The 24,461-nt window shown below is 38.0% G+C and overlaps 1 protein-coding gene and 1 long non-coding RNA gene across 2 annotated transcripts; one reads left to right on the top strand and one right to left on the bottom strand.

The window, feature by feature from the left end:
• Positions 1–115: 115 nt before the first annotated feature.
• Positions 116–18,686, bottom strand: LOC137186592 (semaphorin-7A-like). Its single transcript, XM_067595641.1, has 14 exons — positions 18,436–18,686; positions 15,693–15,820; positions 15,527–15,580; positions 15,342–15,440; positions 14,613–14,718; positions 13,993–14,100; positions 13,718–13,860; positions 13,359–13,537; positions 12,548–12,656; positions 11,849–12,044; positions 9,777–9,889; positions 9,390–9,535; positions 5,658–5,728; positions 116–2,967 (listed from the first exon to the last, which is right to left on the bottom strand). The coding sequence occupies exons 1-14, from the start codon at positions 18,536–18,538 to the stop codon at positions 2,624–2,626; spliced, it is 1,899 nt and encodes a 632-aa protein (XP_067451742.1). The 5' UTR covers positions 18,539–18,686; the 3' UTR covers positions 116–2,623.
• Positions 18,687–21,389: 2,703 nt separating this feature from the next.
• On the top strand, positions 21,390–23,961 carry LOC137189544 (uncharacterized). The gene is made up of 4 exons (XR_010929658.1): positions 21,390–21,847; positions 22,129–22,427; positions 22,865–23,057; positions 23,172–23,961. It is a non-coding gene; the product is annotated as an uncharacterized lncRNA (long non-coding RNA).
• Positions 23,962–24,461: the final 500 nt, after the last annotated feature.

Genomic DNA, 24,461 nt, shown 5'->3' with positions numbered 1-24,461 from the left:
GAAAGGGAAGTGGTGCACATAGTGTGATATTGTAATTCCCTATCTGATGACCTAGTCAGTTCAGAGAACATTAACTAGTAGAATATTAACAGTTACAGTAAACCCCAGGATGACATTTAAATAACAGATTTGCATTTTATATATACACCAGTACGAAAAAAGAAGAATGCACATACACACAGATACATGATTTAAAGATCCATTTTTCTTAACATACAAAAATATATTTATCAGTGTAAAGTTCATGTGTACAGATAAAAAGGGTTAAGATCAAAACAACATCCAAAACAATCAGCTTTTCACTGCATACTGATGTCTGCCCAGTGTTGGATGTCATTAGCAATGCTGGAAAAAATAGCTGGTGCATCAAAATGATATTCTATTTACAGCATCTGTAACAATTTACATTTTTTTGGAAATGTACATTCAATATGCTTTGAAGTGAGCAGCACCAAGATCTGAGATACAGATGTATTAGACCTGAGCACATGCAGCCAGAACTATCTTCATGATTAGATACTACTCTAGGTAAGTAAGTCTCTGTAGTTTTACAAATCAGTGGTTTTAGTAATTACTTTGATGGGTAATCAGCAATTGATTTGGATTTTTGCCCCATTTTTCTCTCGACCTTTATTCCCTTGAGTGTTTCCTGAGCTATAATTATCAAAGAGGAACTTTGATTCTTTATGGTTCTAAAAAAACACTGAAGCAACATGTTAAAGGGGAACTGAACCATTTTCACGCATCACAGTCTGTTTAAAAGTTTTGAGAAGTATCACTATGTATATGAAAAAGATTTTTATGGGAGCTGTGTAAAATCTGAGAAATTCCCTCAGCTGATGTCACTGAAGGCAGCGGAAGGAGCTGAAGACTACAAGTCTCAAACTTTTAAAAAAGGTGAGGAGGTGTGGCGTTAGAAAGAAGGGACGTTACCAGAACCTCTGTAGCCTGCTGCCCAGCTCTGCTTCAGGTTAGCCCTTCCAGGCTACATTATCCACTAAGAGCATAACACAAGTTGCACTGTGGGGAATGTAGTCACCAGGTTTTGGCAAGGAGGAAGAAATCATAAAAAGATTGCTTCTGCTGTGTTGATTTTGATAGCTTTTTACAACTGCCCATCATGACAATTATAGAGATGTGTGTGATTTGGTTGAACACTATAAGTAACATTAAACGTCACACAATCACATTAAACATTCCCAAAATAAAGTGCTTAAGCTCTGACTGAAAGCAATAAGGTGCAATGAACTGGATCATATGTTTAAGTGGCAACAAATTACACAGTCACCAAGGATCACAACTCTGTTCTTCCAATTCAGACACCATACTGACTAAATATAGGCATGGCTGGAAAAATAGAAGTCTCAACTGCATTTTCAACACAAGCACTATGTCACAATCTGTAGTTTTAAGCTTGAATTTGTCTCACAGTCTTGACTAACAGAAAGTGGTTCAGAGTGCAGGCTGTTGAAGCTCAAAGCCTGTTAACCAAATCTGAGGTAGGACACGATGTGAAAGAGGAAATTGCAGCAAGTTCACGCCTCTCTTCTGAAAGTTCACATTAAAGGAAATGGGTGCAAACACTTGCAGTAAGTCAGAAGTGAAATGCATCATGCTGTAAGAATCATACTGCAGGAGTGAGTCAGCTTTCTGTTTGACATGTATAAATCTGGTTTTAGCATACTTAACACCATTCAACGTGGATTTCCTACATGCTGCTAGCTTGCCCTAGTTCATGTAGTATAATTACATTTCCAGCAAAGCGTCTGGTTTCCTGATAGATGATCACTAGACTCGCTTCCGCAAAAGGTTCTTAGATTAACAGATAACAGTCAACAAGGTTTAGATTTAGAGAACATGTTTCTCTACACATATTATTAATCCAACGATGGCTCTTGCTCAATTTGTACGGCACCTTAACAAAATTCAAAAGTTAAATTCTCAAACACATTTATTTATATTACTTTCAATTCATAATAATATTTATATGTCAAATTTTCCTGGTGTCGTACAAAACAAGCAAGAAGACAATATGTTATCTTTTATCCAGTCTTTTTGTCTGCCATCTGTGACTTGTATAATAATAATAATAATAATACATGAGACAAACCATAGTTGTCTACTCCCATTTTACACTGAATTTTGGAAACTTATTAAAAGCAAAATCCCAGAGAAACCTAAAAAAATAATAATTTGCATTGAACACATATAGAACATAGTTATCAAGAAACATAGATACAGTAAATCAGGAAGATATGTTTTAACTTAAATTATGCTAACAAGACACAGGTTAAAAGGGTCAAAGGATTTGCATATGTTAAGAGGGGAACATTTGACATTTTACAACTAATCAAGTAGGATAGACGTTAAATAAATTTCAATTTCCACAATCAATGAAGCAGATTGTTAGCCAAATTAAAATACTTGTTGTCATCAACAATTGCCACTGCACTTAAAAAAATGTAATTTTGTTAGTTAAATTAAAGGAAAAAATTGTGATTGTGTCATAATTTGTAACAAATTCATTTAGTCCTAATGTTGCAGCCCTCACATAAGTAGGGTTGGATGATGATTCAATATCATCGTCTGTCACCTTTCATTGGAATCATATCATAATATTTACTCATGACCAGCAGGGCACACTCTTGATCAGCGCCACCATCAGACAAACCCAAACCAGCGGGCTTGATGAACGGCCTGCCGATCCACTCCCCAGCTGTAGTTGGTACTGTGCAAGGTCTTTGCTGTAGCCCATCTCCTCTGACTTACATGTGTAAGTCCCCACCTGCTCAGGACCCATACTGTCGATCAGAAGAAGGCACTGCTGATCTCTCATGCTGCAGGATACTTGTTTTTCACCATGTTGCCAGAAATACTGGGCATGGTGAGAAGTCACCGGGCACTGGAGGAAATACTTGGACTCTGAGGGAATTGTTACGCTGTCCTCAGCCTTGTCACGTCTGAATGCTGAGAAAAGAACACAACAAGGTCAAACTTTAAGGGAGATTTAATTTGCTTTGTTTATTTAACCTTTATTTAACCATGGAGGTTTCTTATTACAATTGCATAGCGTGGAAAGCTTGCATAGCGTGGCATGGACACAAGTGCCTGGATCCTGGATCCAGGGCGTAGATTTATTGAAGCAATCATTTCATTTAGATAAGATAAATGAAACGATCTCTTAGCTTTTACACATTTGGAGTGTACCAGTAAATTATAGGTGAAAGAGGACATCCTGTATTGTATGTAGGAGGGGTTTCAGGATGTAGGATGGTCTTTTATTTTGTCAGGCAAGTAAAATAACTGAAAAATGATGGTGAGGGGAGATCCGATTAAAATTGATTTAAAAATTTGAAATGAACAATCTTTGCAGAAAATGATGAAAGAGACTCTACTTTAAGTTAGGAATGAAAATACATTGTTGTACGCTATGGAGCCGCCAAAGGAGGGAATTATTTTTCTCTAAGCTACTTTCGCTGAAAAATCGGCGACTGTTAAAACTTCTCAGTTAAATATTAGACTATAGAATAACAATCCAAAATACAACCACAACCTGCAGGTGTCTCACACCTGTCCATCCCACATCACAAAAGATCCACTGTTCATACCCAATACAACAGATACTGTTTTCAAAACATGGGATAAACATGGGTTGACAGGATTCTGGCAAATGTACACTGAGTACAAGGACAAACAGACAAATCTAGACAGAGTATTCACCCCCTTCTGAAATATATTGTGACAAACTACAAGGGGCGATACAAAACCATAGCAGACGCTGTGTTTAAAATTCTGCAGGGAAAATATGAAATTAAAGTTGGAACTAATAAGGCAAAATGGAACAAAGAACTGGGAAAGAATTTGCATGGAAGGTGACGTATTTCTTAACCCCAGATGTCAAACATCTCCTCTCTTCATTAGCATTCATTTGGAGTCTAGCTACTTCATTAATGTAAGTCCAATGCTACCTCTGCTTTTAGCTCTGTCTTGGTCTCCATCAACTCCTGAGGGAATATCTAGCTGCTAGATGCTCCATTGTGTTCACTGGCTAACTTCTTCTGTCCGCTGTGCAGTGGTGGACAGGTAGTGCAAAGTGGGTTTTTAGAGCTTTTTCAGTGAACAGCTGCCTGCTGCAGCCAAAAATGCTACTGATGAGATTGTTGAGAGTCAACCAGAACAGTTAAGTTTCCATGCAAGAAAACAATGAAGACGTTGTAAAGCTCTGTCAGCTGATAATACTGATCGTAACAGTTTTACAAGCAGTTTACCAGCAGCACAACATTGTGTGCGACCACAGAGCAAATGTCATGAGCAACAGTCACTGTGTCACTGACACAACAAAAGAAAAACCATATTGCATGCTAAGCAAGATATCACACGCTTCTAAGAAGTGCTGTGCTTGCTAGTGTCCCATATCACTTGACGCATGTGGTAATGATAAAAATGATAAGAGTTCACACCAGTATGGACACCAAATTACAGGAAGTGTGTCTCGGCAGAACGTGATGACTACTGAGATACGATGCTGTGGCTGTAATAATGGGGATTGCTACTTTTAAGGCAAAAACATAACAAGTGAACCACTAAATTCAAATTCAATATTTGGTGCTGTAGGCAGCCTTGTCTAAACCCGATGATCTCATACGAGCAGACACCTCTCCCAAACCTTTACTGCTTTACTGCCTTACTGTACACAGTAAAACAGGTTGAGCTCTGTCTATACTTAGATATTATGTCCAGCATGTTTTACATGTATATTTGACTTTATGCTGTTTTATTTGCATAGCATGTTTGCCTATTATCAATGCTGTCCCAATGGAGACCCGTTCTGCTGCATCTGGTTCAACAGCATTGTGTAGAAATGAGAGAGAGAACTTGAATGAACTTGAACTTGATTAAAGGGAAATAAAATAAAACCCAGCTTTTATTTGTTACAAATACACATCTTTTACATATATGCAGACTCTGTGCTTTGCTTAAGATCACTCGCTAACATGAGCTCGCAGCAGTTGTTAGCTCATATTTGGAAGACATCTGCCTGTCAGGGATCAACATCCCTTATGTGCAAGGTGTCTTTCAAGGCCATACAGAGCAGTTCCTGTCATCATCTATTCAGTTCACTAAAGATCAGTCCACTCAGCAAATAATACAGCAGACTTTAAGATTCTTCCTGGATGTGTCTGTTCTGCAGCCATAAATTAACTGATGCACAGTCACAAGTCCAGTATGAAAAGACCTGCGAGTAGGCAGGTGAGCTGTATGTGAACTGTAAGGCAGACAGACTTTGAAGTTGTATTTAGTCATTTATGGTGGGGATAAACAATAAGATATTAAGGTTGTTTTTATCTATAATGGTATGTTATTAGAACCATATAACTATTGTTGGCTGAATAAATTGTTTGAAAGCCTGTTTTTGTTGTGTCTAAGAGAATAATGGAGCCTATGTGCGGCCCTCACCCTTATCTTTAAATGCAGTAAATATGCTGATGCTAAGAACTATTAAAAGTGCTATTTATGACCAGCTGAGACCACAGCAACTTCTTGTTTTTCAGTACACTGTAAACAGCATGTCGAACCTCTCTGTTATATAATTAATAAGGTCTTAAGCAATCACAGATTGGACTTTTCATGTAGTAAACTCATAAATATCCTCATACCTTTGCCAGGGAGCTGAACCGGAGACCTGCATTTATTATGGTTCCCCTCATCCACATCCTGCATTGTGTCCCTGTGAAAGGAACGATGCATCCGGGTTAGAAAGATATATCAGTCACATGACACACATAGTGAGTGTTAGAGACTACAGCAAGTAATAAAAACTCCCCACCCTTATGCACACACATTCAAGAGAATTAAATGTACTTAAACCTACAATGTCAGCAGCCCATGAAAGTGCTTTTGACATTCAAATACATTTTGATGCAGAATACACAATCCCCTCTCACCAAGCTACTTAGACTTTACTGAAACTTACAAGACTTAACTGACAACAACAGCGTAATTAACATGCAGTGTGAACACGCAACGCAGAGTACAAGCACTAATAAGAACAAGTTAACAACAAAGTTCAGGAAATCTATTTTAGGTTTACTTTCTGGCCAGACTTTCTGGTCTGTGTTCTGGCCTTGCAGGCTTTTTACTTTTAAAACATTTTAGGTAACGTGTATAGAGGTTATTTTTGGAAACAACAAGGAATCTGAAGAATTTAAATGAAACTGAATGGTTTCAATATTTGCATTCATCTGCATTCCTCTGTAATGGATAATAGTGTTGATTTCCACATTTATGTAGTGAACCCATGCCCTAGAAGGCTAAAAAAACTATTACTCAGAGCAACAATACACTCCTATCATTGTCATTCTTAGTCAGTCTCTCTATGTGTGGGCAATATGATCCATGACTGATATTACAATCATTTCCTCCCAACCAAGCCAATGAACAAATTATGAATCACGGTTGCCTTTGTACAAAAAACACCTCTGTTTCACTGTAGTTGGGGAGGAAAGTCATCAACCACATCACAGAGAGTGTGTGCAGATAAATTCATTTTTAGTACAATAGGTGGTTTTAGGTGTGGATATGGGTTACGGTACACTTCCACACAACTACACACACCTACACACAAATCACATACTGAGTCTCATTCTGGCTAATTCTCATAGTTTTAGGTGAGAGCCTTTCTTGTCACAAATGTTGCTTCCTTTACAGTGGAGTTGCCCTTTAGGTTTACAAATCAACTTGTGATCACACTATTAGAAGTTTGTGTCTCTGGCAGCTGCACAAAACTATTGTACTAATTATAAAGTTCTCATTTCTTGTTATGATGACGCCCTTTTATTATCAGACTTGATCAGACTTTCTTTTTGAACAGTAAGTGGCTAAACAGAATGAGATATATTTTACTTTTATTTCCTCAAGAGATAAACACACTTTTTAAACGTTATATATTCCCCAAGAGATAAAGTTTGCTGTACTGTTAAAAATCCATCACATTTTTTTCTCATAAAAATGAAAAACATGTCTTGTCATAATGAGAATTTGTTGTAATAAACAACAATGGCAGTTCTGAGTTGTGGTACTTTACAACAATCACAATGTAACACACAGTGGGCCTTGCTTAAGTCAAGTGACTGCAGTCATATGACTTTTGTTTAGCTGCCAGAATTCCTGACGGCCACATCACATGATCATGAAACCAGCAATCTTTACACTGGAACTCAAACACTCCTCACTGGCACAACGACAGTATTGATTAAGTGCTTAAGTATTTACATAACATGAATTATCATCATCAGAGCAGGTGCAGTCTGCAGTGAGTCAGCTGTAGCAGGCTAGGCCACATTAAACTAGACTGATGACACAAGTCACTGATTATGAAACACTGTACACACTGTGGGCAAGTTTGGAGGATCATGTGGTATATTCTTAGCATATTATTATGTATAAATTAAAGGTACCCTGTGGGATTTTTGACCACTAGTAGTGCTGTGGAGCAATGTTTTCACAGGCGGGTCCCTGTTTTGTTGGTATCATGCACACACGCACGGATGTACAAACATTCACAAAAGCACTCAGGCGTTGCAAACCACATTCATGCTGCCACTTTCACGTTATTCTGCTGATCGACAGTTGGTGGCGGGAAAGCCAAGAAATTCAACACCAAGAAACCCAGTGAAGAAGAACAAGCTATCAAACATGGATGTTAATATGCATGATTTAAAATATTTTAAAAATCACCTTTGAAATTTTATTATGGGTGAGGTAACGCATTCAACACATCAGTTAGAACTCAAGGATAAACACAAAATGCCTTTTGGTCAGAAGCAGTGAATGTAAACATAGCTTTTGTTGGTTAACAACAAAACTCCACAAGACATTTTTGGTATGCGTGTTACAATGCTGCAACTAAAGAACGTATATTTGGATATTTAGTTGCCAACACTCCCGTTTTTCCCGGCTTTCTGCCGTGTTTTCACCCCCTCTCCCACTGGCTGTTTTGTTGTTTCTTCTGGGAAACTCACGTAATTTGCATGGCCCTCAACCTCTATTATGAATAGTCATCATACACACGTTCCTTAAATTTTGTATGTCTGTCTGACGTTACCCAAGTTGCCAGATTGTCTATGAAACACAATCTACACACACAATCTACACAACATAAAATGTCAACCAATTTGTCACCACAACCCGATTCAAGGGGCTTGTGCACAGCTGCCCTCTGTCGTCCTCCCTCTGCTGCTGATGTGACTGCCTGCAGGTACCGCTGGTAGAGAGAAGGGGCTGGTTTGTCTCAGCCAAGCAGGTAGCTCCCAGTTTGAAAAGTGAACCAATTGTGGAAGTGCCTTAAACCTTCATTCTCTCTAATGGCCAGCAGGGAGTGACTCTACAGGCTATAGTCTCAATCACTAGTTTCAAATCTTCTTCAATACAGCATGATGTTCATTTTGTAAATTATGGTCCCATTCAGAGTAAAATAGACGACAAAGCAGGGTATGCTTTAGGGTGTGGCTACCTTGTGGTTGTCAAGTCGCTACCAGGGCAACAACGTTGATTACGTGATGTTACTATGGCGTGACACCAGATTCACAGAGTATAGGCATAGCTGTCGCTATTTGACAATGTGTTCAGTTCATGAAAGTACATTGTAACATTTTGGTGGCCTAAAAAAGTCTTGTTCAGTGTTTGGTTGTACTAAAAGACCCTCTAAGGGGTCGGCTGTTCAGTTTTTCCAGTAAGAACATTTTGATTTAATGGTTTTAAACCTGTTTTTCACCAGCGAAAATTAGCATTAACACAGTTAACCATAGACTGTAAATGCACTGTGCTAAATAAACTAGGCGCTGGTGCTAGTGTCAGCTCCACCCTCTCATCCAAATATGGTCACTTCTGGCTACAAAAATCAAAGATGACGATGCTCAAATCCAAGATGGTGACAGTCAAATCACCAAACTCAAGGCTTCAGGATGGCAGTCCAAAAACCAATGGGTGACATCACAGTGACGATGTCAATTTTTTTTACAGTCTATGGTCTCAGCCAGCAGCTAAGTTTACTGGAATTTGCCGAATTTTAAGATACGTGTCAAACTCAGATAAACAGTTAGGCTACATACAGACAGCTTTCATGTTATTAGCTTAACCAGCAACTCTGTGGTTGTGTAAAACATACCGGCAGTGAATGGGACACTGCATGCAAAGCAGCTGAAAATACCTCTTGTTGTGTTTATGCTTGTTAAACAGGTGGTTTGATAAAGTACTTATTAGCTTTACAGTAATGAGCGTAGTTTTCGTCAACTTGAGTAAAATGTTACCTTTCACTTCATCCACCCCCATGAATGTTGGCAGGTATGATTAAGTTTAAAGGTTTCCAGGTAGAGGATCGTAGGTCTTACTTTGTCTCAGGGCTGCAGTGTGTGCCGTTCCAGCCGCAGTAGGGGTCTCTGGCTAAGATACATCCCTCGCAGGTGTCTCCATACTGGGCACAGTTCGCTACGTCCAGTTGGACCAGTTCACTTTTGGAGCTTACATACAGCTTACTCTGTAAAGAATACACAGTACACATGCTTTCTAAAGTAATGGTCCATTATTGACCTTTTTATTAAAAGTAGCTAAGTAGTAGTACCAGTATTCTGGGATAAGTTTAGATTGCATACAAAAAATTTCCAACCTTTTAAGAACCATTTTCGTTTAACTCTCAATACACAATTGCAATAAATAAAACTCTTCCATACTCCCACCATGATGGTGTTGAGGTGGGGAAAAAGCTACTTAATACTCACAGTGGAGGGGCGAAGGATGATGCTGAGGATGTGGTCTCTGTGCTTGAAAGGTCTGTACTCAGCGATGACGAAGGCCTGACTTTCATTCTGTGTGACCTTGTGAACTGCATTCTCTATTTATAGACAAAGGAGGGAGGAAGGAAAATGACTATATACCAAAAACATGTCTAAACACACCAAAATCACCTCTCTCATATTAGCAGTTACTGCTGGATAGGGTATTTATGATTTAAAACTGAAAAAAGTCTGAAGTGAATTTAGGACTGTTTTGGCTACTCAGACTCTGCCAGTTGGTGTGGCATTATATAACAGTCTCGAATGCTCAGTAGGTGAATTTGCACTTACTTAGAGGCTATAGGCTATATCCGCTGTAGGTTGTTATCATATTTACATTATCAGTCAAAGGTTTGGACACACTTTCCCATAGTGTGTCCAAACTTTTGACTGGTACTGTAAAAATGAGCCATATGCCATGTGTCCTGCCCTTTAACACTGGAAAATGTTCAAATGTTTCAACAGTCTTCAGTCCTGCTAGTGAGAGCTTGGAGCTGAAAAGATGGTGATGGTGATGAACAATGTAATTATAGAGCTCCCTAACTTTTTGAAGTAGAACTGAAATTAAAGTTGCTACTGTATATATTGTATCTCCTTGGTGTTGTATATGTATGGCTCAAAATTGAAATGACCAAAAGGAAAATAGAAAACAGCTAATGCTTGATCGTGTGTAGCAGCTGCCAATGAAGCAGGTGTTGAAAAACATGGATAAAAGTAACTTCTGGGGGGAATGAGTGCTAATGTTAGCAAGCTAGGCTAACTAATTTCCACTGTCCAAATTGAATACAAACTCAAGGGCTGGATGGATACTCCCAGATGGTGAATGTTTAAATCGCTAATTGTTGATATCCAGACGGGCAGCTGGCTGATATAACATGGCCTAGATGGATGAGAATCTTCACAGAAAATTGATAAGATCTCTTTTGAAAATTAGAAAAAAATATGCACTGTATCATTATAGTTTGTATTTCCTTCCAAAAAGAAAGTAAGGTTAATTCAAATTTCAGTTTGACTTTAATAGATTGTAAATGTGTTGTCATCTAGGACAAAGTGCAATAAAGAATACAGTGACACATCATATAAATCATATAAGATGAAACACCACAAGATAACTTCACATGATGCATTTCTATTATTGGGAAATAACAGCTAGCCTTAAATCAAAACTGAAGGCCTGGTTCTAGGTTATCTGGAGGTCAGTCAGTTGTTTAGTCATATGAAAACACACGCAGACAGGTAGATTTTTAAGAGGCCAAGTAACGCTAAATTACATCCACGGGATAGAATGGCATCATTTTAAGGAAAAGATTAAAATCTGGGAGTTTTGGTACTCAGTCCGAGCAAACTTGTGCCATGTACCAATGCATTTCAAATTGTTTCATTGTTTCATTTCATTTGTTGTTCAGTTTACAAGTTAAAGCCAGCAAGGTGTGAGATCCAAACAGGAAACACTTGCGTTTGACACCGCAAGGAGTCACATCACACACCTGCTACAACAAGCCTAGAAGGTGAATTGTGCCATGTCCTTATTACTTCCTATCTACTATTCTGTAATACTTCTCCCTACATTGATTCACAACCCAGAAACAAGAGACAAGTAAGGGCTTGTGGGCCAAAAATCATTCGTTGTGATTTCCACTCCTAACAAATCTATCATTTGTTTCATCTCAGACTGAATAAAGTACAAGTATTTTGCTCTATTTGTTATGTCCTGCACTGTCCACGTACACTGCAGGCTACAAGCCAGTCTTATTCAGTTCTGTGCTGCTACAAGTGTCTGCAGGCGTTTTTCCAGCCAAATACTAGAATTTAGTATTCAGTGCTGCAGTAATGGAAGACGTCAAAGCCATTACACCATGTGGAATTGAACATATTTTCAAATGCTTTCCCTCAGTATAACAAACTAGTTAAGGGCTTTTAACCAGTGTGTGTAATCATTCTCCAACATGCAAAAATAAAGAGCACAGTGCACTATTATTAGTATCAACTTCCCTGATTCATGTTACTGTAGTACTCACTTAGAGACAGAAACAGGACCGGGTGGGAATTGTTCCTCTTGTGCTGCGAACTGTCAGCATAGATGTGAGTGTAGCTGTGATGATTAATCAGAAGTGGGCGAGACTTTCCCACAGGCTGGACCCAATCCTCCATCTCTGAGGTCTGCTTGATTATCCCCAGGACGTCTATAGGAATCTTTGTGCTATCTGTAACACACTGGAAGAAAGAATAGTTTTAGTTGTACAGCAATTAAAGAGGGAAGTAGACTCTTTCTCTTGTGTCAGACAGAACTAAATTTGCTAAAATTTTAAAAATACATAAAAGTATCGGATAAGATGCACTTAGGACATTTTACTACCACTAGAGGGTGCAAAAGTCTGGAATTCTCAAAATAAACACACAGTGACTTTAAAACGCAAGACAGTAATATTGCAGTTATGTTGTATTTTCATGACAGCAATTATGACTTTGAGGCTGAAACTGATAATTATGTTAAGCCGAATTTGGGAAAATGTTTATTGAAGAAATAGTGAGAAACACAGCTATTCTGGTGCCTCAATGCCATCTTTAAGGTGTGCTGAAACATCAATTTATGATTGTAACTACAATTAAGATCATGGCCATAGTATTATTGAAGCTGGACTCTGAAGCCAGAAATTGTTTTGTGACAAGACTAGTTGTAACATTTTTCACTTCAAATGTATTTGAATGAAACATACCTCCCTAGGCCTGACCTTATGGCCGACAGTTCTGTGGCCTTTGAATGCAGAGTTTGTGAAGACATTGTCAATGTCTTGTATCTTGTAGAGACACACAGCGCTCATACCCCTGCAGAGAAACATAGTGGTCAGCAGGTCTATACTGAACCATCTGCAGTAACAACAACAAGAAACTGCTCTGAGGTCAGCAAAGATTTAAGCCATGCTGTTAAAAAAAACAGTGAAAAAAGGCTGAGCAGACAAGGTTAAGTTTAGAGGGAGGAACAAAATACTTTGCCCAAAAAAACTAAGAGGAAGCAAAAAGAAAGCATCATCTGTTCAAACAAGTAAAAAGAGAAGCAAACACCTCATCATCATAATCTTCAAAGCACATAGATGATCTGTGATGGTTTGCCCATTTTTTTCATCTGAAGACTTCACTTTCTCTTGTTGTACTTCTGTGTATGCTCTTATTTGTATTTGTCTTTATTCCCATCTCGTGATGGTGTGTGGTCACATATTTAGGTTTGGTTTTACGGATGGACATAACATGTGACTCTGCTGTTTTACATGGAGACATAACAACAGCCAAGTCATTATGGACTTCATATCACATTCTTGTGGTTGACTTTAATCACATGATGCTGAAAAGTCCAAGAATTTTGCCAAAATAGGCCATCAGTCAAGTTTTGGATTATATCTTTGGAAAAAGCACAAGCAATTTGAGTCAGACTTGTTTATCTGATGAAACTCACACTGTTTTTACCTGAGTGAGACATTTAAATATCATTTCCTCCCTTGCTGGAATGCATGAATGATAATGGAGTCTTACCATTCATTTCTAAAGAGTGCATAAACCCTCGTATCCTGCCACCGGTCTGCATGCACAGTAGCCACATCTACCAGCTCAGAGAAGTGCTGTCTGCTGTCAGGGTCTCCACAGAAAAGCCTGGCATTCATCTGGGACGTCCAGCTAAACTGCAGGTTGTTCTTGGGCCCACCAATATCTGCCTAGACACAACACACAGCCAAAGGACAATCACTGGAAGAACCGATTTCTCCTTAAAAATGCACATGCAATAATCAAGCAGCTACTAAAAGCTGCAAATTATATAGTTTTTCTTCATATAATCTTGCTAATATGTTGTGTGACAGGTATTTAATCTGAAACTGTGATTTTGCAGGCCTTACCATGCAAACCTGGGTCACAAAAGGCAGCCACTTCTCACTGTACAAGCCTGTGTCCTTGTTTTTCTCCTTATAGAAGGCATAAACTTTGTTCTGTGACTCATCTTCTCTCCGTTTGCTGAGCACCAAACCCACATAGTGCTGCTCTAAAGACAGAAAAACAAAGAAATAAGTTGTCTCTACAGCCTTGGGACATAAATAACATTTAAGGTAACATCATTTAACTAAAGAAACCTTTCAGGTCTTAACAGAAAACCAGTCAATCTCCATATTAATACCTTTATCGTGGATTGTTGGTCTAACTCTGTATTTCCCAAACTTGTGGATGCCAACATTCTCTTGAGATCCGGAATATGTAACATAGAGAGCTGCATCTTCCGAAGATTCTGGAAAGAAGAAGAAAACAAACAATTGCAATTTTAAAAGGTATCATAGTTGCATCACAGTGCTTTTGGTTTGCAGCAACTATCAGTTCAACTTTCATGTCCCAGACACCAGTTTTTCCTGTCAGTATTAGTTAAAAACTGCTTGTCCATAACTAGGCCTACATCTTTTGTGAGAGACATAATGTGTCTGTAGAGGATTTGATACCTGTAATTCAATCGGAGAAACTGGAATCTTGAGTGATGCACAAAGAATGGCAGGTAAAAGCAGGAAGCATCAGTGCCATCTCATTATAAGCAATTAGAGCAAAGTAGAGGAAGTAATTTCCATTATGAAATGCAACAGACAGATAAGACATCACACAGTAGAGACACTGTAGGAAGTGTAGGGCTGAGTAAAATATGAAGCGGGTTAGCAGTGCTGAATAAACCACAGAAAACTGGTGAATCAGAAAGCAAGAAAAATTCATCAGGAAATTTAAAAATAATCCCATGAGTACAAAAACAACCCTCACCAAGAGCAGACGGTTCGCCTTTCTTTATGACAAAGTCCTTTATGCTTCTTTTTATTTCCCCCAAATTTTTAGAGGGAACACACTCGGCTTGCTGCTCGGACTGCATCTATAATGAAACACAAAAGGTCTTAAAGTTGCAATACATGAAATTCAGCCACTAGATGTCGCACTATAGCACCAACATCTCAGATCAAAACAAACGTGTGTCATTTACTCAATAAAGTTGAAAAAAGAAAAGAAAAAGAAAGCTGATAACTCATGAAACTCAGATCAAACTGTCAAACTAGGCAGTGCTGATCAAACATGGATCAATATTCTGTTAGTGCATTGCCTATTTCTCACCTCAAATGTTTTCAGAAACATATTTTAGTGTACTGTTATACATATATACTGCTAACATGCAAATGCGGCCAGTGCAGCCACCAAAACAAAGAACAGAGAAGCTCGGATAACAACACACACAGAGGGAGTGTGACTTCATTCACTGCTCAGGTCGCCATTACTCCACTATATCTTTACATAGCAAATAGTTGTTTGCTGACATCCAGTGAGGCTCAATGTTATTTACTGGATCTTTAAAATGTCCCTGCATTTCTCTGTCAGCTTTTACATTTGGTGCTTTTAACAAGCACTATATTACAGGTAGAGATTTTTAAAAAAAACTCCAGCTCCACTGCAAAAAGGTACAATTCTCTGTAACATATCAATAACATCTCTGCAGTATCCTACCATGTTACAGCACAACGTTTCCTTGCCATTGGTTCCACACACAAACACTTGGTTGGCCTTGTCCATCTCGTTGACAACATAGATGCGATAGATGCAATCCTAAAAGACAAGAACAAGAATTTAAGGAGTATTTAACAATCAGTTATGATCCAACCAATACTCCAACTGCTCTGATCTGTGCTCACTGTTTGTGCAGCTTGATTGCATTCTTCCCACAACACCCTCTTCTTCACAGGAGCCTGTGAAGAGAAAAAACATAGGACTATCACTTTTCTGTAATTTGATTAACTGACACAAGATGTTTGCTTGAGATGGCCTTTGTAATCAAACCTTATCAGAAATACTCGTTACCTTCTTAGGGTCTTGAAAGTTGAATGAATTCAGGTGTGTTTGTCCAACAACTGTTACAATGTCTCCTTCCATGAGAATATGTACAGGTGTATCTTGTCCAGGTAATTGAAACCTTTTCATTGTCGACTCTACAATAAAACAACATTGAAATCGTGTGACAACTTAACTTGTTTTGGTGTACGCGTACATTTGTATCTTCCTGTAAATGTGTTCTCTGTGTAAGTATTCTGAGAGTTACTGATAACAAGAGTTTATGTATTTTGAAAGTTTAATTTGACTCTTATTGTGATCAGTAGCATTGCCAGAAATGTGATCAGTGGGTCCTGATATTATTGGGTGTCACAAGTAAAACTCAAGTCGACAAGCCAGAGATAGGCCTGTGATTACCAGGTATATTGTTTACCATCTTACTTATTAGCCAGCTAACATTTGCTAATTAGCACTAAACACAAAGTACAGCTGAGGCTGATGAGAATGTCCTAAGTTTTACAGGTTTAAAGCCGTAAAACAAAGCTGGGCGAATCAAAAAATCTGACCTGATGACGGCGGCAGGTGAAAATAGCAAGAATCACTAAAGTTATTATAATTCCTCCTGAGAGGGACATGGATGTCTGTACCAAATTTCATTAAAGTCCATCCCAGAGTTACCAAGACATTTCACTCAAACCCACAAATGTCATCCTAATAGTGGCTAAAAATGCCCACTGCAATCTCTCCAGCCCACAATGATACCTTCAAATTGCTTGTTTTGCCCAACCAAAAGTCATAAAACCAGATATATTCAATTTACAACCATATAAAACAGAAAAAACCCATAACATAACAGATAGACTAGATAGATTGGATTATAGCTGCAAATTGAATTAATAATTTCAAGAAAGGTTCCCTTATTGAGACTCTTTGTTTTCACTGTGCCTGTACAATGTCTTGTCTAGCACAGAAAAGCACAATATGAATGACAACCATCTATGTTCTTCTCACTAAAATCACTGGTGAGGTGTGCTGAACCTTGCTCACTTGGTGCAGAATATCTTCTCTAAAATTAGCTGTCCATTCATAGCCACAAAGGCTTGAAGTCTGACAACGACAGATATGAAGAACGTGCCTTGTTTGCTTCATGTCTCACATAAGACGATAAGATGAATGCCTTCCGATCTTTAAATCCACTTTTGATGAAACAGTACTCTTTGGCTCCTTGGCAGAGTTGACAGCAGCATTGTTTTTTACATGGGAAGGGAATGGCCTTAGTTTGACCTGGCAGAGATTTCCCAGAGGTTACATACTGGCTTACCACCTAGGCCTGATCCTGCCTCAGGCACAGTGGGCTGGGCTCGGCTTTAAGTCATTAGTTTAGTTTAACGTCTGTCTTTCAACAATATGTATTTATTATCTATCTCCTTTCAGATCCAGTAGAATATTTTGATTAATAAATTTACTTATTTACTTATTTATTACTTATTATTCATTCCATGTTTACATTTAGGTTTTCTTACTTTGTGTTCTTTCATTTCTAATTTTTTCTCTCCTCTCCTGGTTGGAGATAACACTCTTGAATGTGTGTAAGTCTCATGCTCTATCAGGCACGAACAATCAGGTTTTTCTTGTTTGCAGAAATACTGGCTCGATCTTCATCAACAGACAGGACCCATACACAGCAGTGCAAATGAAAACATGTTTAAAAGCATGTAGGTTGAACTGTGACTCCCAGTAAAATGCAAGAGGTGTCAGATTGATTTTGCTAGTCAGCAAAAAATGACAAACAAGTCAGCAGAGTCAGAGGACTTGTGAACATGGGAGACTGTTCGTTGTGTTTCACGATAGTTATCAGTGCTACATTACTTTATGATCCAAGGTTCAGGTTTTTATTAATTTATTAATTGTATAATCATATTTATTAATTCTATTAACCATAGCTCTGTACTTTTCAAGTTTAAGACATGACAGTGTGACAGTGAGCCAGCATTAACAATATCAGCACCCTGGAAATGAAGCAGCTAAATGGAATTCAGCCATCAGTCATTTTATTATTTACACCTGTGCTTTTTCTACTGTGACATTATGTAAAAAAAAAAAAAAAAAGACCCATTGTCTGTGACCCAGTGACATAACAACTTCCCCACATTGGTTTAATTCAGGTTAATTAATTTTATCTTCTTGTTCATGTATACATAGTTTTTCATACTTGGTGTTAGTTGTGATATTTCCATAATATTCTTACAGTGACTTTGATGGTAAGCTACTGGTTAATGAGTTCATGGTGACAGTAAAATCTGATATTAATCTCTGATTGCTTTACAAAGCATCAATAGGATCTATTCTTATGGCAGCTATGACTTTAAAGTTTGTGTGTGTAACCACGTAGTCAGCAAATAGCGTCAGTGATGTTAATACTGTACAATGTTGGAAAAAATTAAAACTCAAAGGGAAACATTAAAGACTACTCTATCTTCCACCCAAGGGCTTGAAGCTGCCAAAAGACTGCTGTTACTGCCAGAGGAGCATTTTGATGATTAAACTGAGGCAATGCAGCTCTTTTCTGATGCTGTATGTCGCGACTATAAGGACTTAAAGCTGGTCCATAATGTAACCTATACGCTATAAATGTCTGTTTAATATTAAACAGAAAAAAACATGTACAACAGTTTTAAACACCGTCCTTGTCCGCTCTCTCTTGTGCAAATGACATGTATCGCGATGTTAACAGGCAACTATTAATGTGAGGAAAAGGCGAAACATCTCTTACCTTTGTCTGTGAATATCATCCTTGGTAAATACGTTGAGTTCGCCTCTGTCAAACTGTTGAGGCTTGATAAAAATAAACATACTGGTAGAAATAGGAACATCATTTTCTGAAGGTCTGAGGTGTCGCTTGACAACTACTGTGCGTCTCTTCGCTTCACTGCTCTTCCCTTATCTGAGCTCTGTGTTGGTGTTACGTCAAAATCAGCAATTGAGGAAGTTTCGACCTTCTGCGGTTCTCAGTGGAAGATTTTTACATACATAGAAACAGTCCATTGAAACAGTCAGGCACAGTTTGATTAAGGCAAGATTAGCATTATATTAGATAGGCTACACACTGGACATACATAAATACACACACATAGACCTACCTGGACTTTACATAGACACACACACAAAATCATACTCAGAGATACTGTAGATCAGTTTTAGTTCGTTTTAGTTTAGTTGACTGATAAAAGTTTAGTGTGAGTGAACTAGTTTGAGTGACTTGTTGAAAGTGAGAGTGTGTGACTAGGAACCCTCAAAATATTCATATCCGCATCAATGGTCAGGAAACTGCTGAAATAAAGTGCATGTTGCATGTGAGGCAGCAGGTATGAATCTCTGTTAGTTTATAATCAAACACCAGCAGGTACTATGGAAGATGCTGTCTTGTGTTCTTGTTGTTAGTGTGTATGTAACCCATGCAGCCTCACTTCAGTTCAGTCTTTTGATAGCTTTTAAGTGTTTGGATTCAGCAATGGCAAACCATAAAAAAAATATGTTTATCAGTCTCCCCTGTTTTACAATGCAGTTGTAATCAATTCATTATGGCATGAGTGATATGTGTCATTTGTCTAACGGGCACAAAAAAAAAAGTACCAGAAGAGTGAGCAAGAACACTGATACATTGTAATGTAATGAGTCACCCATGATGGTGCATTGGTCACAGTTTCAAATGAAAAAAAAGATATTAGTAATTTACACAATGCAGTGTTCAGATGAAAGATTTAAGAGCAGATTTTTTAAATGCATGTTTGTTTCTTACAGCAGGAACGTTCTAAAACAGTAACTTTGAACTTACCATTAGGGAGAGCCCTGGATGTCAGAAGAGCTCTGACTACAAATTCAACAAAGGTATTTGTTAAAAACACAATGCAGCACAAAAGGCTATTTGAAAACACTTTGAGACCTAATTTGACCAAGACCAAGTGAGCAACAGGCCACCGCATAGACCAAAAAAAGTTTGCAATATGTTGGCAGAACGGAAAGAGACAGCTGTTACGTGTAAGGTGGTGGGTGTTGTGTGTGTGAGGTCAGACCCCCACAGCTGGCCAGTCTGTTGGTACACATCTTTAAAGAGTCTCTGAATGAAAGTGATCACAAAATAAAAACTGTACATGTAACGGAATATCAAAAGTGACATTTAGTTTAAAATTCATATTGCAATTACATTAAAACATCTTATTATTTATTTATCTTTCAGATTACTAGAGAGTGAAAAACTCAAGCGGACGGAGTGAATACTGTGAAGTATTGTTGTTGTTGCTGAGAGTACTGTGAAGTATTATTGTTGCTGCTGTTTGTTTGTTTGTGTTTATCACACTTAAGTGATTTGTGTTAGCCTGCCATCGTGTGTGAGACTGTGGTTGCATTTTATTTGTAACCCCAAGTGCTGTTTATTGTTGCTTGTGTTTGATAGTTGTAGTTATATGATAGATGTTTGTTAATTGAAGCATTATTGATTTATGATTGGTATTGCTAAAGTTAAACTCTGTTAAAGAGTTTCCTGTGGTTGTTTGTAAACATACTGTGCTACAACAGCTTGGTGACGATTCAGTGCTTGAATTCAAACCTTCACTGTTCATCCTGTCTTGTTAATATCTGTCACATGTCAACATTCTTGGATCAAAACCCTTATTGAGACTGTTTTCACTGTTTGGTTATTGGTCCCTGACCTCAAGGTAGTTTAAATAATTATTGTTGATAATTATTAATTATTGCTAATAACCAAACCTGCTCCTACTGAGTCAAAACACTAATCTATCTAATTTGATATAAACTAATGAGATTTAATCTAATTCATGGTTTAGCTTTAGTTTGCAGAAAAATGATTTCAAAGTAGGATGAAGGTAGTTAGAGGAGTAAAAGACAAATTTTAAATGGTGATTGTAATAAATAGAGTAATTTGTCCTCCCATGAGGGGATGGTGGTGAGTAAAATATTATTTTTAAAGGAATGAAAAGAATCAAAAGAATAGTAGTGTGTGTTTTCCAACACAATCAAATCAAATGTAACACGACAGATTCAAATCTGATTTAATATGATTTGATTTATTCCAAAATATTCTAATAGTCTTATTTCACACTCATGTTTTACACAGATAGAAAAGATGTACGTAACACTTTCTTTGTGCTGTGAACTGGACAATTCAATCTTTAAAGTTGAACTAAGATTAAGAAAATAAAAATTGCTAAAAATGAACAAATGTCATTGTTGTTTGTTTTGACTTGTGTACTTGTTTGGCTCACTGAGACTCTCCAATGTAACAAAGTGTTTTTCTTGTTATAAATTGTGAGCTGGGTTTGTTGTCTATGTGCTGTTTTTTTACAGGATCTTTGAATACAAAGCTACATCATACAGTTACACAGCATCATTTAAAGCAGCACATGTGTCGCCTGACAAACATCTCAAGTTTTACCAGAGTTAAGATGATCCATGATCCAAAGCTCTGAAATCTGGAAACATTTTTGATATTTTATGATATTTTCTGTTTCCATTCTGTTGTTAGTAAACAAAAACATGTTTTCAGGACAATAAATTGGTTTGCTAAAGCAACTAAAAACTGACCAATAAAAACAAGCAAATTATGTCAAAAATGTTTTGAGTCAATGTAAAAAATAAGATGAAATAAAAAAAGAACATAACACTACGCTAATACAACACAAATATTTCCTCATCATGAGGCTCCAGTGATGCAGGTCTCTGGTTGGTTCATTTCTATCTATCTGGATGTGATCTACATGATGAAGGAAACTTTGCCAGTCTCTGCTCCAGCAGTCAATCATCATGGATAAAAGTCCCTTTTACCCTCAACTTGAATCTAAACCAATGAAGTACTCTGTATACTGCTTCACCACCAGCAGGCGGCAGTGTAGGTTCATTTCTGACTGGAACTTTTTTCTTCTTTTTTTTTTTTTTTTTTTTTACCACAGTAAAGATGAAGCAGAATTTCATTTTACCTCACTGGAAACAGCTGACCATGTATTATAAGGACCTTTTTTTTTTTTTTTTTTAAATAAATGGATACAGTAACACATGAGATGAACAGTCATCTACTTAAAACAACTGGGGTTTGATTCCTGTCAGTTTTGGGTTGGATGTCCCACATCACATAAACACACCATCTACTGCGAGACTATAACTCAAATGAGGTGAGTTATACTGATTGTTTATTGATCATTTGGATGGTTGTTAGTTGTTACCACGGCGACAGTACTTTTCCTGGGCCCAACAGAGCTCACACAATCTATTTTCTTAAAGAGACTAAGAATAGAAAGCCTCACTCAATAAATCACACTGTCAACTGGCCAAATTATGTCAAAACTTCTCATAAGAATGATTGTAAAAGACTATTACTGCTCTGAAATCAAAACTTTAATCACACTGGATGTGTGCGTGTGTGTGTGTGTGTCTGTGTCTCTTTGGCCAACAGCTGGAACCAGACTGCAGTTCTGGACTGGAGGACTGGAAGTTAGCCAGCTATATTGTTAGTGCTGCAGCAGCACACATGCTGAAAGCTCACCACTGCAGTTAGTGGTCAGAGCAGCACAGGTGGCTGAGTTAAGTCAATTCACACTCGTGATGCTCAATGAAGGATGACGCCATGAAAACGAACAAAAGGAGAGCATTTTCTAGATAATTTTGAGTCACTCATAATGAAAGGATTTCACCAGCCAGCAGACCAACAGCCAGTGGATGCTGGCTCTGATGAGGCGTGAAGGCTCAACACATGTGAGTCAACTGTTCTGATGTTTGAAGTTTTACTCTTTTTCTGAGACCTTACAGAATTACAGCTGCTCTGGAAATGAGGCAATGTCTTTTTCATTTTCAATTTTACGGATTGATCACTCAAGACAAAGTTTTCCATTTTAAGACTAAACAGGTGTTATATTGTGAGGAAGGATCTGAAGGATGGAAAGAAAAAGGCCTGCAGGTGGTGCTAGTCACATCTCTTACAGGGCCAGGGCCCAAGGGGCTAAAGGCAAAATTTAACCCCCCATGAAATTGGAGAGCCATAAATATCCTAATAAATTTTAATTGCAGTGCTAAATTTCAGATTTATACAGCATATTTTTAACAATATAAGTGCTTTTTCTGGTCTCACCACTCTTTTTATCTTTGATTCCTGGTTCTCATTGCAAGCTCCATCAAAATGTTTTTCCCCACAGATGTTTACCTACAATACGTCGGTCTCATTTCTGTGGGGCATGATGCCTTATTATCCAGCCGAACAGGAGGATCCCAACCAGCCTGAATGGCAGCTTGTCGTGTCTTTCTTCTGTAACGGAATGATCGAAGGCGTCATACTGCTGCTCCTCTTCTGGCTCCTCATTCAGGTTCTCTTTGTCAGTAATCTGGAGGGTAAGCTACTGGATATGACTTTCCCTTCTCTAAACACACACACTGTTGAACATTTGCCAAATAATGTGTCTGTGGGCCTTGGGCCAGATTACCTCACTTTACCTCCCTTTAAAGATGTCCGCAGTGCCATCTCTTGTAGGTGAAGGAGACCACCTACAGAAATCATGCAAGCAACCCTTGAACCAGTTAATAAAAATTCATTGTTGTTTCAAGTTGTTGCAACACAATCAATGGAGTCAAGACATTGTGTAGAGAAACATTATTGTCATCTTTCTGTGAGTTTACACACACAAACAACCCACTTAGCTACATAAAGGTTGAGAGTATTCTAGTGTGAAATTTATTGTGAACAATTTTTTACATTATTTGACGATCGACATGCTTACGAATTAAGCAAACTAATTAATTAACTAAGTCGGGCACATTCACATGGTAATCCCTCCATCTGTACTCAAATAAGTGGCTATTTGACCCACCCACACAGAAGCACAGAGAAGTGACTCCGGGTGGTATGATGCTTTAATCTGGAGCGACACAGGGCTTCCGTTAAAAGCCCTTTGGCCTGAGGGCATCTATATTTATAGCATCAGAAATCACTGTTTGCCAACAGTCTTGTAATTCCTCTCCTTGATTAAGGACTTTAAGGACATACTGTATGTTTCTGTCCTGGAGGTTAAAGAGCCTGACAGGGTGTTGAGATGGGTGACTGAGTCATTCCTCTAATGGGAGGCTTTTGGACAAAGCTTTATTATATTACTTAAAGCTGCATTCATGTATCTGTTATTTGATACTTGGGGACAGAAAAACAAGTTGAAAACAAAATTGATATCCCAGCTTATAAAGTTGTTTAACCGTTGCCTATTTTCAGCTGACACAATGCAATATTAAGCATCTACGCAGTCGTGTCTCTGGCCACCTGATGAATGTTAGTACAAACCAAAACAATGATCCAAAATAGACCAAAAGGCCTCGTAGAGGGCAACTGTATAGTTGGGCGATAATCCTTCATTATAATCAACCCCTTTCACATTACTCATAGTCATTTGATAATCTTTTTATATAAAAAATATCGATTAATGCAGCTCTAAGAATCCCTTTTCATTCCAATTTTAGTATCATTTCACAAACATAACACAGCTGACTAGCAGATAAAGATAAGTTTATACACATAAATCCCAATGTCAGGATTAAAGTTGGAGCTCTGATATAATTATACATCTTATGGTGTATGATAAACATGTACAGTATGTTCACATGGTTGTTGCTGGATGTTGTAAGGTGAATGTGTATGTTCACAGTACAGATATCGCTGGCATCATTGGAAACTGAATAGCAAGGTTGTGGAAACCAGTAACATACTGCAACTCATACATTTTAATTTTTTGGGGGGGTTACAGATGCAGT

This window comes from Thunnus thynnus, chromosome 1 (genome assembly GCF_963924715.1).
Source record: "Thunnus thynnus chromosome 1, fThuThy2.1, whole genome shotgun sequence".
In the NCBI taxonomy this organism is placed as follows: Eukaryota; Metazoa; Chordata; class Actinopteri; order Scombriformes; family Scombridae; genus Thunnus; species Thunnus thynnus.
Note: the sequence above shows the minus strand (reverse complement) of the source record. Positions and strands in the feature narration are given on the sequence as shown.

Excerpts from the sequence above, each read along its gene's own strand:
- LOC137186592 (XM_067595641.1), bottom strand. The coding sequence starts at position 18,538 with ATGATGTTCCTATTTCTACCAGTATGTTTATTTTTATCAAGCCTCAAC. Across the intron at positions 13,861-13,992 it reads ACCAACAATCCACGATAAAG|AGCAGCACTATGTGGGTTTG; the intron begins GTATTAATATGG and ends TTCTGTCTTTAG. Across the intron at positions 9,890-11,848 it reads GGTCCTGTTTCTGTCTCTAA|AGAATGCAGTTCACAAGGTC; the intron begins GTGAGTACTACA and ends GTCTATAAATAG.